The sequence below is a fragment of the Columba livia genome, chromosome 20, assembly GCF_036013475.1.
Source record: "Columba livia isolate bColLiv1 breed racing homer chromosome 20, bColLiv1.pat.W.v2, whole genome shotgun sequence".
Lineage (NCBI taxonomy): Eukaryota > Metazoa > Chordata > Aves > Columbiformes > Columbidae > Columba > Columba livia.
In genome coordinates, this window is record NC_088621.1 from 3,625,267 (window position 1) to 3,639,882 (window position 14,616).

The 14,616-nt window shown below is 40.9% G+C and overlaps 1 protein-coding gene across 5 annotated transcripts in view; it reads left to right on the forward strand.

The window, feature by feature from the left end:
• The window catches only part of NCOR1 (nuclear receptor corepressor 1), a 59,510-nt gene that overhangs the window by 13,103 nt on the left and 31,791 nt on the right, over positions 1 to 14,616 (forward strand). For all 5 annotated transcript variants that reach the window (XM_065036310.1, XM_065036312.1, XM_065036313.1 and 2 more), the window contains exons 4-14: positions 1,934 to 2,129; positions 3,577 to 3,759; positions 6,537 to 6,650; positions 7,848 to 7,904; positions 8,342 to 8,394; positions 9,587 to 9,653; positions 9,810 to 9,982; positions 10,242 to 10,332; positions 12,041 to 12,219; positions 12,682 to 12,736; positions 13,527 to 13,628. In XM_065036310.1, the coding sequence (XP_064892382.1) occupies positions 1,934 to 2,129; positions 3,577 to 3,759; positions 6,537 to 6,650; positions 7,848 to 7,904; positions 8,342 to 8,394; positions 9,587 to 9,653; positions 9,810 to 9,982; positions 10,242 to 10,332; positions 12,041 to 12,219; positions 12,682 to 12,736; positions 13,527 to 13,628 (1,270 nt within the window). The remainder of the gene's footprint in view (positions 1 to 1,933; positions 2,130 to 3,576; positions 3,760 to 6,536; positions 6,651 to 7,847; positions 7,905 to 8,341; positions 8,395 to 9,586; positions 9,654 to 9,809; positions 9,983 to 10,241; positions 10,333 to 12,040; positions 12,220 to 12,681; positions 12,737 to 13,526; positions 13,629 to 14,616) is intronic.

The window sequence follows — 14,616 nt, forward strand, 5'->3', positions numbered from 1 at the left end:
TTTCAGTGTTGTAGCTGTTGTGTAATTCCTCAGACCCTTTAGCTCAGCTAACATGTTTGTTTCACAGACAGGAGGTGGCAATCTAGTTCGCTTTTCCTACACCTCTCCTAACAACACAGTCATTAAGCTTCTGAGGAAGCAAGTGCACATTCCAAACTTTATGATGCTATTTAGGCTAAAAGTTTATAAGGTTTGTAGCTTTGGATAATTTAATCTTGCCGAGTAGAAGCAACAAGTGCAAGAGTTGTTACAGTGTGAATATTACCTGTCATATTTCCTAGATTAAGCTTGCTTATTCACCAAATGGTATTGACGTAACAACAGAGGTAATTGGATATTTGAGTTGTAAGAGTTGTAAAACACTGCAGTATAGCACAAAATGGACTATCTGGGCACAGAGGACTGAATCGGAGCGTATGCTGCCTTTGGCAAGTCACTTGACAGCTTCATGTCATTTGTTCTAAATACCCTTTTTGCCAGTCTCGTGTACCACTGCTGTCACTGTGTAAATAGGTGCAACTGATCTGGGCCCAGTGGGTTAACTGAGGACAATGGTAGCGGACAACTACAGTGAACCACGTGCTGTAGTTTAGTTTCAGATTGGTAACAGCTCACTTCTCAGTAAACCAGGTTACTTCATCGTGGATATTGATGGATGTTCAGATGTACGTTACTATTACTGTGAGGTTGAAAGGTTCAAGAAAGATTTCTGACTGTATTAAGCATTAATTTGACTATGTACCTGAAGAGTATTGGATGTACTTTCAAAACCCAATTTAGCAATTAAGAACCCACTACAGATAAGAGTAAGATTAACTGGATTGTAGTAAGTTAGCAAGCCTACGATTCTGTTTAGAGGAGAGATTACTATATGATGTATACACCTCAGTTCTTTAGCATATTAATATGCTGATGTCACAAGCAAGTGTTATTGTTTGTAACAACCTTGTTTTTCTTGGACTCTTAGTAAGTATATCTGCTAGGAGTGACTTTAGCTGCTGGATTACTGCTAGCAGTTTATTTGGCTATAACTGAGGTATCTGGTTCTGAACAAATACTGGTGATGAATGTTATGTAAATACTGGTCTAGCCTAAAATCTCATTAGAATATTCCCAGAAATAACTTGATAGTGAAATCTGGGGATTAGATATTGCCTTTACCTTGTGTCATGAAAATGTCAGTAAGGTTCTGATTTAGTGCTGATAGAGTTCTCAAAACTTCAGCTTATAGCAGAAGTAAATTCCCCCTTGCATTGTAAATTTGGAAATCCATTGGACATGTGGAGATCCATGAATCCATAGGTCTGGATGGGATGCACCCATGGGTGCTGAGGGAGCTGGCTGAGGTCATTGCTGGACCACTCTCCATCATCTTTGCCAAGTCCTGGGAACCGGGAGAGGTGCCTGAGGACTGAAGGAAAGCAAATGTCACTCCAGTCTTCAAAAAGGGCAGGAAGGAGGACCCGGGTAACTATAGACCGGTCAGCCTCACCTCCATTCCTGGGAAACTGATGGGAGGACTTCTCCTTGGTGCCATCTCAAGACATATGAGGAATAAGAGGGTCATTAGGGGCAGTCAACACGGCTTCACCAAGGGGAAGTTGTGTTTGACCAACCTCATTGACTTTTATGAGGACATAACAAGGTGGATGGATGATGGCAGAGCAGTGGACATGATCTACCTTGACTTGAGCAAGGCATTTGACACAGTCTCCCACAGCATCCTCACAGCTAAACTGAGGGAGTATGGTCTGGATGAGCGGGTAGTGAGGTGGACTGCAAACTGGCTGAAGGGAAGAAGCCAGAGAGTCGTGGTCAATGGGGCTTCATTAAATTGCATCTCTTATATATTTGAAAAGGGATGAGGAACGCCAAGTAGTTTTTTTTGGATGGAAAGTGTGTATGTTAATAGCTTATCTCTTCTATATATTAGGCCACAGGAAAGGAGAACTGGATATGAACAGCAGTTTCATCCAGGTCCATCTCAGACAGATCATGATTCACTGGAATCTAAGCGACCACGTCTTGAACAAGTCTCCGATTCCCATTTTCAGCGTGTCAGTGCAGCTGCTGTCTTGCCGTTAGTACATCCTCTGCAGGAAGGGTTGAGGTCTGCAGATATTAAGAAGGTAAAGATATTGACCCAATAATTTTTTTTTTTTTCTGTTAGGTAATTTTTTTTATTTGTTCAGGTTCATTCTTTAGTCCCAGAAGTTTATTTCTGCACGTTATCACAAACTGTGGTCTTGAGTCAGTGTTGGTCTTTTATTAAAAGAACAAGAAGATAAATCTGCCTCAAACACAGTAAAGAGACCTGGAGTTCTGAGTTGCCACTACATTCTTAGGTCATTAAAACCTCAGTTGCAAAATGATTAAAGTATAGCGCATGAAATATTTCTGCTTTTCAATTGAAAGCTGCTGGCAAATGCATGCAAGTCCATTTTTTTCTGCAATGAATATTTGTACTGAATGGTCAAAGTACTCCCTGCCACCCCCTTTCCCTTTTAAGCATTTCAAATGAATCTGCATATTTACCTAACACTTAATTATACATATCACTGTCTCATTTTGGGTAAATCTAGGGCAGTCTAGTTTGGTGTGGATATTTTGTATTGTAGATACTGAATATTGATGAGAGCAATTTGTATAGAGCAGACAAATGTCTCTTAAATGAATATTTCATACCTCCTCTCATGCACTCACGCAAGTGCACAGACTCGTACACCGAAAGGTGGTGCATAGTGGGTGTGACTTCTGAAGGTGCGTGCTCAAGTTGCTAAATTTGGAACATTTAGAGGAAAATTTCACCATATGGATTCAAAAGCTAATAGGCACCAGTCTTTTAAAAAGTTGATTACTTGTCTTACCTTCTTTCTACCATTTTTTCAATCCTGTGAATAAACTGTCTGTGAAGTAAAATGATGATAGCATGTGATTTCTTAATAACTTGCTTTGTTGTATAGCAAAGATAATATCAAAGGGGGCTGGAGAAACTGAGCTAAGGTGTGCAGTGTCAACACGCTTGCATGTCGCTATGTACAGAAATCTGCTGTCCCAGTTTAAAAATACTGCCTGGTATAATGTTGAGGAGAAGTGGCATTCAGACATGTCATCTTTCAGTCCCATTGGTTGGGTGAGGGACGTTTTACTGAGCTGGCGTTTGATAGCGAGGTGGTCACGGAGCGTGATGGTCTGAGGACATAAGGTGCAACAGAGCTTATGTTAGAACATGAAGCATGTTGAAATATGTTGTTTGGAAAAAGACAGGGAAAAAAAAGACAAAAAAATCAAAGCCAAATGAGCAAATGACCTGTCTTCTCTTAAGTCATGGTAAGTTCAAGAGAACTTACTGTTTCTAAACACAGCTGGCTCCAGATGTACCTTGTCAGGCTGATCAGGGTTGTCTTCAAGAATATCCTCATCAATACATGTGCAGCATATTGAGGATTTGCTCTTAAGTAATATTTCCTTTAAAAATGAAAGATATTGTTTGCATTTATGAAGACGTATTCTTAAAAATGTTAACAATGTGACTCATTTCTCTCAATCTCCCCCCACGTCCTGTCCCCATGAAAGGACCCGGCTTTTGGAGGAAAGCATGAGGGACCATCTTCTCCAATCTCTGGTCAGCCTTGTGGGGAGGACCAAAATGCTTCACCTTCAAAGCTGTCAAAGGAAGAATTGATCCAGAGCATGGACCGTGTAGATCGTGAAATTGCGAAAGTTGAACAGCAAATCCTCAAACTGAAGAAAAAGCAAGTAAGCAGAGCAGATGCTGTTATATATACATATATATCTTGTTACCTGCCAGTGAAAAAGGCATGGGCAAACTTCATGTGGTAGTGGTGAATTTTGTGGTTGCTTGAACCAAATGAACAAGTTAAAAAAGGAAGGTTCTGTATATGATTTTGCTGGAATGTTTAATAGTTGGACATTGTGTAGTTTTAAACATTTTTGAAAATAGGAGAAAGCCCTGTAGGAACACCAACAGTAGATGACTTTCTATTTTAAACTTCTGTTATAAGACTAGTGACATAAGAGCGCTGTGACTGTAATTTCAGCTTTAAAGATGACTGTTGGGTGAGGGGACGCAGCCTGTGCAAGAGGAGAACCCCTTGTGGGTGTATCCAAAACCACAACTTGTACAAAAGTCCCTGGATCATCTGTATTCACAAGGGCAAGAGATCTTAACATCTGGAGCTAAAGTCAGCCTTGGGGGAAAGTAAACAGAGTCAGCAGAGAAATAAAGGAGGAAATATCACTGGTTTTCATACAGTCCTGGCTGTGCTCTGTGTCCAAGAACTGCACTTCAGCCATTGGAAGCAAAGGCCTATATTAGTCGATATATTCATCAACGATTTGGACGAGGGAATACAGTGTACTACCAGCAAGTTTGCTGATGACACCAAGCTGGGAGGAGTGGCTGACACTGGAAGCTGTGCTGCCATCCAGAGACCTGGACAGGCTGGAGAGCTGGGCAGGGAAACATTTAATGAAATATAACAAGGGCAAGTGTAGAGTCTTGCATCTGGGCAGGAACTGGCCAGGTTCCAGTATCAGCTGGGGAATGACCTATTAGAGAGCAGCGTAGGGGAAAGGGACCTGGGGGTCCTGGTGGACAGCAGGATGACCATGAGCCAGCACTGGGCCCTTGTGGCCAGGAAGGCCAATGGTACCTGGGGTGGATTAGGAGGGGGGTGGTCAGTAGGTCAGAGAGGTTCTCCTGCCCCTCTACTCTGCCCTGGGGAGACCACACCTGGAATATTGTGTCCAGTTGTGGCCCCTCAGTTCCAGCAGGACAGGGAACTGCTGGAGAGAGTCCAGCGCAGGGCAACAAAGATGCTGGAGGGAGTGGAGCATCTCCCGTGTGAGGAAAGGCTGAGGGAGCTGGGGCTCTGGAGTTTGGAGAACAGGAGACTGAGGGGTGACCTCATTCATGTTTACAGATACATAAAGGGTGAGTGTCAGGAGGATGGAGCCAGGCTCTTCTCGGTGGCAACCAATGACAGGACAAGGGGTAATGTGTTCAAACTGGAACACAAAAGGTTCCACTGAAATTTGAGAAGAAACTTCTTCTCAGTGAGGGTGGCAGAGCCTGGCCCAGGCTGCCCAGGGGGGTTGTGGAGTCTCCTACTGTGGAGACATTCCAACCCGCCTGGACACCTTCCTGTGTAACCTCATCTGGGTGTTCCTGCTCCATGGGGGGATTGCACTGGATGAGCTTTCGAGGTCCCTTCCAATCCCTGACATTCTGGGATTCTGTGAAATGTTTGCTGGCAGTGATTGTTGCCTTCCCAGTAGCTGCTGTGGCCAACTAAACCCACCCTTCAATCCAGGCATCTGTTATTAATTGGTAAAAAACAAAGTCCTTGTCTCCTTTTCCTTTTCTGTCTTTCAAAGATCCAGATGGAAGTAGTTCCAGCTTTGAGTTTTTTGTAGGAAATGAGTGTTACTCTATAGGATTTGTTAACGTATAGGTCCAGGGTAACAAATAGACAACTCTCTGGAGTGCTTGTTTTTGTGGGCTGGAAGTATTTAATTATGTGTGAATTTTAATGACCTGTAAGGTGATCTTCAGCAGAAAAAAAACAAAAAAGGCTGTCACTAAGTACCTGGCTTTGTGTTAATGATGCTTATCTTTTCATTTGTTCAATTTTCCACAAAATCAGCAAGTACTATGCATGTCATCTCTGAAGGTTCATTTGTTCATGTTTGTACCATGATTTGACTTTAAAAAAATTAGAGCTGCTGTTGCCTGCAATAATTGAGCCTGTTTGTTATGGCATTCTGCAAAAAAATCAGATTTTGAATTCTTATACAGCAACATAGCACATTCTGGCCAGTGCCGTAAGACAGGATGGATCTCAGAATTTCTTTGTTGGATGTTTGCGGCAGGTATGGACGAAGGATATTTACAATTAAAACAATTGAGGAAGATGTCACTGAATCAGATTTATTTGATGTGAAAGTAAATCACAGCTGTGTAGTAGCTGGGAAGATAATACAGGTTTTTTTGCTTGTTTAGTATTGTAACAATCTTGGAACTTCAATATATGTGGAGTGGTTTATTTCTGCTGTGAAGTATGTTTAGAATTTTGTTCTCTGTGGATTGTTAGGAGGACTTTTGTTCATTTTTAAGAAACAAGGCATTAGTAATAATGAGACTTGAATATCTACAATGTCGAAAGACATCTCTGTGGATTACTTCCTGTGTGAGAAGGCAAGTTTGGTGTAACTGTTCTCTAAAATCATTATTTTTGTTTAAATAGTGATAGTTCATAATGTGACAGTGGCTTTAAATATCAAGCTGAAACAAGGCTGTAAACAGTTAATTTTGTTTACCAACAGTACAAAAAATAGTCTTGTTACTGTCCCTGTTGGCATTAAAACCATTTCGTTCATTCCTTGTCAGTTAAGAAGAGAAATAACAGGCAGCGCTAACTGTTGATCAGATGCATGTTTTATCTCTGGTGACTAATTACTGGTAAGGGTAACGTGGTGCGGATGGCTGATTTTCTTTTTCTTTCGTCTCTTAGCAACAACTTGAAGAAGAAGCTGCTAAGCCTCCCGAGCCAGAGAGGCCTGTCTCCCCTCCTCCGGTGGAACAGAAACACCGCAGTATTGTCCAAATTATTTACGATGAAAATCGGGTAAGCGCACTTCTCAGTTGACAGAGTGTAGCTGGGCAGGCCTTGTGCATTCGTGAATCCATTTAGCACTTGGTTTGAGTTCTCATATCAGAGATTACGTCTGCTGGAGAATGGCGATATTGATGGTGCTTAAAACAAATAGCACGTGTCTATACTTGCTTTCTTATGTAAAGCGTTATTAAAGATATATTAATCCATTTTTGTACGTAGCGCTTGATTGGTACCTTTCCATCTGCAGTGGTACAAGGGACCAGTCTGCTTGGCAGCTTTCATCTTCAAACCATGCAGTTTAGGATAATTACTTTTAATATTCAACTACTGTTGGCTAAAATTTGGTTAAAGTAATAGGACTAGAGTTCAGTTTTAAATGTTTTGAGACCATAAAAACCATTCTGCCAGGGTAACACTATAATATTTCCTTGATGTATAATTATTTTGTACAGCTTGTAAGTTCCAAAGAATTTATCAAGATTGAAATCACATGGAAAGAGGTTGGAATTCAGCAGAACACTTCCTAATAATAACTGCTTTATGGAATAGTTTCTTCTATGTTTTTCTTTGCAGATGCTGTAGGGTAAGCACATACAACTCTTGGGGGGGAAAGACACAAATTCAAGCAAGTAGGTTGGGTCAATTCAGATAGATTGTCTGTTGAAAAAAGGGCTTTGGAAGGTGCTACAGGCTTGAAACGGATTTGCGAAAGGAAACTGGCTGGTCCTGTGCTGCCTCCTTTAGGGTCAGAATTATTTTGGGGTCTTCGCTCAGTGTGAGGGAAGGACATTTGACGTATTCCTTTGTGTCTGTACGCATTGATTCGCACTCCCAGCCTTTGCAATTGGAGAATTTTAGTCTCAATTCCATTTTTCAAAGCTATCTATACTTGGTTTTACTGGACACCTTTTTTCTCTTAATAATTATTTGCTATATTAGTTATTAAATGTGTGTTCTTTTTGAACTGCAGAGGTCAGTTTCTGCTTTTATGCCCTTTTATGCCCATGTCTCCCTCCAGACGTGGAGATCTGAGTAGTAACCGCACAGTTCAAGTGCAGGTTTCCTCGTTTGCTGAGGCAACACCGCAAAAGTAGGTTAAGAAGGATCACACAAGGGTTTATCAGCTGGCATAGGGGACAGAGTTGAGCTATACATTTGGTACTAACTTCAGATGATTTACTCAGCCTTTACTCATCTTATTTGCAGAAAAAAGCAGAAGAAGCTCACAAGATTTTTGAAGGTCTTGGTCCAAAAGTTGAACTGGTAAGTTGTGGGCTTTGTTTTTCTTTTCCTTTCATTCTATTTTCTATCTTGCCAGTGTTGCTTTGGTGTTGGTAATTCTGGTGTGGTAGACAGATGTGGTTCTATGTTTATATATAAAATAAGTGTGTGTTTAAATACACTGGTGAATTGAGGCTTGAATGAACTGATTGGCTGCAAAATTTTTTAAAATAGATTTGAATCTCTTTGAGAGAGCAGTTTGAAATACTGTTATATACATAAGTAGTTATAATGATATAATTTTAAGTAATGAAATCCGTGCTTTGTGTTGAGTATCTTCTAGTCCCTTGAGATTCCTGCATCTCAGATTGAGTGCAAAGTTGGCAGAATATTACAATATTGTTAAATATATTGCATATAATTTTAGAACTACATGCACTGAAAAGTACTAAATGTACCTTTCTAATCCAAAATTGTAGCCACTTTACAACCAACCATCAGACACAAAAGTCTACCATGAAAACATCAAAACGTAAGTGCTTTAATATCTTGTCTTTGTGTCATTTGAGTGAATATTTGAGTCTAAACCCCTTAAAATTATTTCCTTGATTTCCAAATAGGATGTGTACACTTTAAACATATTTAAACATATTTAAACATATTTAGCTTCCAGTCTATGTAATTTTCCAATTTCTTTGTTGTAGAACAGCCCTGCAAGAAGTGAGTTATACGTACTGAAGGCAGAGGGAAACAGTAACTTTTCGTCATAACTTAAAAGATGATAAGAAAGATAAGGGGAAAGGAAGAGAGACTTAGACTTCAATTTGGAGAGTTTTAAAGGGTTTTACTAATGCTACTAATAAATAGAGAATATATACAAAATATACAAAACCAATCTCAAGTGCTGGATGTGGAGCTGCGTCACTCAGCAGCAGAGCTGGGGGTGCGGGGCTGGCGGCTCCAGCAGCTGCAGCTCAGGCCCCCGAAGTCATGGGCGGGACTGCACAGCAAACCAGAACCTGGGTGTGGGATGCAGGGCCTGAGGGCTGTGGATCACAGGCAGACAGACAGGGTCCTCTCTAGATGCTGGCCGTGGTTGAAGAGAGCGTGACCCTCGTGATCACCCTCTTATATAGGGGGTATGACAATTATGGGATGGAATAATTCCGTTGGTCAGTTCTAGTCACCTGTTCCATCCACCCCTCCTCAAACACACCGCTCTCACAACAGAACGTGGGAAGACTTATCAGTCTTTCTTAGCTACCATAGTAAAAAATCTAAATATGAGCTTCTTCAGCATTCTGTTGGTCTCTTATCAGCACTGAGTACAGCATCCTAGGAAAGATATGCAGGCTAAAACTCAGAAAAGTACAGCCACCTAGAAGAACTTAGCTGAAAGAAAAATCACTAAAAGAGAACCAGTCTTGTTTTTAACAAAACCAGGACAGTAATATATTGTGAAACTCTTTAGGTTTCAATTACAAAGATTATTTGTTTTCTGAAGCACAATGTGAGTAAAGCCAGCTTTACTCATTTTAGCATATTATTTCTCTTGTGGCAAAAGAGATCACCTGGCTTGAAATGAGCTTTTGTGGCTCAGATGCTTATTCCAGCCATCTTCAAGAATCTTCTCTCTGATACAATACAGTATCAGTTACATCATTGTTTCATCAGTGCTTGATTCCTATGTAGCTCACTATTTTCCCCCCAATTTTGTTTCCCAGAAACCAGGTGATGAGGAAGAAGCTAATACTATTCTTTAAAAGAAGAAATCATGCAAGAAAACAACGGGTAATACTACTGTGTTTTTGTAAAAAGAGCATGTGGTTGGTTTTCTGTCTGGATCCTCGATTAACATCCCCAAATTTGTCATAAATCCCATGGTATGTGTACGGATCACTTAGGGTATTTGTGTTTCCTTCAAGCTTTACTTTTGGAATTTAACAGGAACAGAAAATCTGCCAACGTTATGATCAGCTGATGGAGGCATGGGAGAAAAAAGTTGACAGGATAGAAAATAATCCACGCAGGAAAGCCAAGGAGAGCAAAACAAGAGAGTACTATGAGAAACAATTTCCAGAAATCCGGAAGCAAAGAGAACAGCAAGAGCGATTCCAAAGGTATTGCCATAGATTTGAAACATTCCTATAAAATATCGCTTGGGACTTAACTAAACTGAGCAGTTGTTTGAAATGGCGATACATGAACAGAGTTTGTACTCTGACGCTACTTCAGAAAGAACTGCCCTAACTAACTAATTTGGGAGACTGGTAGCAGTGTTTTAAACGATTTTGAAGGTTGTCATTGCTGTGTACAAAATCTGAAAATACAGCTGTTTTCCACTTTATGCTTACTGCTCCTGTTCTCCCCTAATTCTAGAGTTGGCCAAAGAGGGGCTGGACTTTCAGCAACTATTGCTAGAAGTGAACATGAGATTTCGGAAATCATCGATGGACTTTCTGAGCAGGAGGTGAGGCTGTTGTCTGTGCTTGGCTATAGGAGCACAGCAAGTCTATTGATATCCTTTTACTGGCAGTGAAAAGTCTCTTTTAAGAGGGTTTGGGTTTTTTTTGATAAGACAAGCCCTTGGGGCTGGATTGAGAGTGTGTGTGTGAACTTTGGCTTGAAGCAGGTCTTAGAAATACTTTTCTTTTAAGGGTTTTGCTTCGAATGAGTTGAGAATCTATGGGTGAAAGTTAAGGGGCAGGCTGGCAAGGGTGATACTATTGTGGGTGTCTATTACAGGCCACCAGATCAGGGTGAGGAAGTTGATGAGTCCTCTACAGACAGCTGAGAGCAGCCTCACAGTCACAGGCCCTGGTTGTGGTGGGGGATTTTAACTTCCCTGATGTCTGTTGGAAGGACTGCTCGGCCAGCCACAGTCTAGGAGGTTCCTCCAGTGCCTTGACAATAACTTTCTGATGCAAAGAGTGGAAGAGCTGACTAGAAGAGGTGCACTGCTGGACCTCATCCTCACTAACAAGGAGGGTCTGATTGAAGCAGTAAAGGTTGAGGGCTGCCTTGGTTGCAGCGACCGTGAGATGGTGGAGTTCAGGATCTCATGTGGCAGGAGCAGGATAGCAAGCAGAATTGCAACCCTGGATTTCAGCAGGGCCTTCATACCGCTGAGGCCCCAGAGGAAGGCAGGACAATGAGGAGGTGCCTCGGTTGATGAGGACTGGGTTAGGGAGCAGTTAGGCAATCTGAACATCCATAAATCCATGGGTCTGGAAGGGATGCACCCATGGGTGCTGAGGTCATTGCTGGACTGCTCTCCATCATCTTTGCCAAGTCTTGGGAACTGGGAGAGGTGCCTGAGGACTGGAGGAAAGCAAATGTCACTCCAGTCTTCAAAAAGGGCAGGAAGGAGGACCTGGGTAGCTATAGACCGGTCAGCCTCACCTCCATTCCTGGGAAACTGATGGAACGACTTATCCTTGGTGCCATCTCAAAGCATGTGAGGGATAAGAGGGTCGTTAGGGGCAGTCAACATGGCTTCACCAAGGGGAAGTCGTGCTTGACCAGCCTCATTGACTTTTATGAGGACATAACAAGATGGATGGATGGGTAAGGGACAAGGGACAAGGGGTAATGGGTTCAAACTGGAACACAAAAGGTTCCACTTAAATTTGATAAGGAACTTCTTCTCAGTGAGGGTGGCAGAGCCTGGCCCAGCCTGCACAGGGAGGTTGTGGAGTCTCCTTCTCTGCAGACATTCCAACCCGCCTGGACACCTTCCTGTGTAACCTCATCTGGGTGTTCCTGCTCCATGGGGGGACTGCACTGGATGAGCTTTCGAGGTCCCTTCCAATCCCTGACATTCTGTGATTCTACATTTTTCTACATGTGTCCTACATTTTTCTCATGTCTGTGTTCATTGCAGGCTTGCTACAACCTAGTTTTTTCCAGCTCTAACAAACACATGAAAACTCTTCCTTTCCAAAAACCTGCACTATGATAGTTTTTCACCATTTGTGACACTGTTTCCTTTAGCTGACTGTAAATGTTCACTGGGACAGTGACAACTTGTAGAAGAGTTAGGTGGAAACTTTTTTGTCCACTTCTTACCTGTGAATGTATATAGTGGTGGAGCTTTCAAGAGTTGTGTAACTTAAGAACTGTAAACATTAGTAGCAACTTTTGCTTTCTTTACTTTTTCTTTTGTTCTTTGCCCATAGAATAATGAAAAACAAATGCGCCAGCTCTCTGTCATTCCTCCCATGATGTTTGATGCGGAACAAAGACGAGTGAAGTTTATTAATATGAATGGTCTGATGGAGGATCCCATGAAAGTTTATAAAGACAGACAGTTCATGAATGTCTGGACCGACCATGAGAAAGAGATTTTTAAGGAGAAGTAATGGGCTTTCTTATCTTTTATTTTTGTTACATTGCAAATGACAGTTAAATACTGAACCCCACAGTAAACATCAGTTAAATCGGGAATGCTGAAGCTTTTGTGCAATAATGTTTGATAATGTTCTTAGCTGGATGAGTGAAACTTTGCAAAAGTTTCAGACATCACTTATTTTTCAACTGAGTGGCTCAAAGTGCCTAGATGAGAAATTCTTTTAAAAATACTTTAGTTCCATGATAAGGTGAAAAATGAAGAGTAGGTATACGATCTCATTCTATCAGCAAATAGCTAACGTTAAGTCCTTAGTTCTAAATTTGCACAACAGGGAAACTGGGCCTTTTAGACTAATTTCAGTTGTGTAAATCAAAGGCTTGCTGATGGAACAGATTGTTTGGAAGATTGCTTTGCTTATTTGATAACGAATTATGTTGTTAAACTGAAATAATTTCTGATTTATAAAAGGTTTGTCCAACATCCCAAGAACTTTGGTCTAATTGCTTCCTACCTGGAACGAAAGGTAAGACCTTTTTTAATCTAAGTAGAGCCTAGGGTAGGATCCCTAACTTTCCAAATGTAAGTCATTCATCCCAGCATCATTTTCTCTTCCTGGAAAAAATTCAAAGTCCAACAAAAGTTACTGCGTTGACAAGATTTTTATAATACTTTATCCATAACACAGTCAATGCATGCAAACAGCTAATAAAAGTTAGAGTAATGACACCATTGACAACAATAAAATAAAATGACGCTTTAGTTTTGACCTTAATTTGTTTTTGAAGGAGGTATAAGCTGTTCAACTACCTCACTCTGTAGATAAGGATGTCGTTGGCTCTGCTGAGCCACAGTGCGAACTCTCAGCAATCTTGTTGCCACTTTTCAAGCCAGCGGGATCCCACTGCTGGCTGGACTGGTCTTTAGAAGTGGTTTTAGTCTTTAGAACTGATTTTACAGAACTGATAGAAGAGGTAATGGAGAATTAGGATTTGTTAGAACAATGGTATCATTAATGCATACAGCTGTTGATAAATACAGGTTTTCAAACTTGCAAATTGTCTGGTATAGATTAAATGCAGACTGAAGAAGCTGAGGGATATTATAAATATGTGAGACTTGCATTTAACGCTGTAATTTTATACATAGTTATGTTATTATATTTGTGTGTGAGTTTACTTCCCTGCTGAGCAAACAAATCTAATAGAGTTTTATTTTAATCTAGGGGCTGAATAGTTTAAATGTTGAGAGAAATCAGATACTAAAAATGTATTTTTTATAGCAGTAGTACCTATTATTTTCTTTTTTCACTTTAGAATGTTCCCGACTGTGTATTATATTATTATTTGACCAAGAAAAATGAAAATTATAAAGCCCTCGTGCGACGGAATTATGGAAAACGCAGAGGAAGAAACCAGGTATCTCAAATTTATTAGTCACTTAGATATTGTTATTTTTATTGTTTCATATTTACAGCTGTCTTTCTGTCTGATATAGCAAGTATATTAAATGTATAAGGAGGGAAGAAAAGGAAAAATAATTATTTTTACTGCATTTTTATCCTTTTTAAATTTCAGTAATCCTGATTCAAGGATGTTCTTGGTTAGTTTGCTTTTAATTCTAAGGAATATCTGCTTCCTTTGCACATTTGTGATCTTCTTTTTAATATGACAATTAATTTTGTTTAAGGACCCTGCCATAGACATTGAAGTTGAATCCATCATTAAATCCTATGGTGGAGGCAGCAGAAATTAGGTTTAGCATGTGACTTGCAGTGGAAAATATATAATGGCTTCATAATGTCAATGTTTGTCAAAAAGCAGAAATTAATAGTGATGTTTCTTTGGTGGTCAGGCTCAAAGTCAAACTGGAACTTAGTAGCAACAAGAAAGAGACCAATTTAATGCATGCAAATTAAAAAAATCTGCTGATTCAGGAGGTATTTTTTGGAAGTCTTTGGAGGGGAAAAGATCAGAGAATCCCAGAGTGTCAGGGATTGGAAGGGACCTCAAAAACTCATCTGGTGCAATCCCCCCATGGAGCAGGAACACCCAGATGAGGTTACACAGGAAGGTGTCCAGGTGGTTTTGAATGTCTCCAGAGAAGGAGACTCCACAACCCCCCTGGGCAGCCTGGGCCAGGCTCTGGCACCCTCACTGAGAAGAAGTTTCTTCTCAAATTTAAGTGGAACCTCTTGTGTTCCAGTTTGAACCCCTTGTCCTGTCATTGGTCGTCACCGAGAAGAGCCTGGCTCCATCCTCCTGACACTCACCCTTTAGATATCTGTAAACATTAATGAGGTCACCCCTCAGTCTCCTCTTGTCCAGCTCCAGAGCCCCAGCTCCCTCAGCCTTTCCTCACACGGGAGATGCTCCACTCCCTTCAGCATCTTTGTTGCCCTGCGCT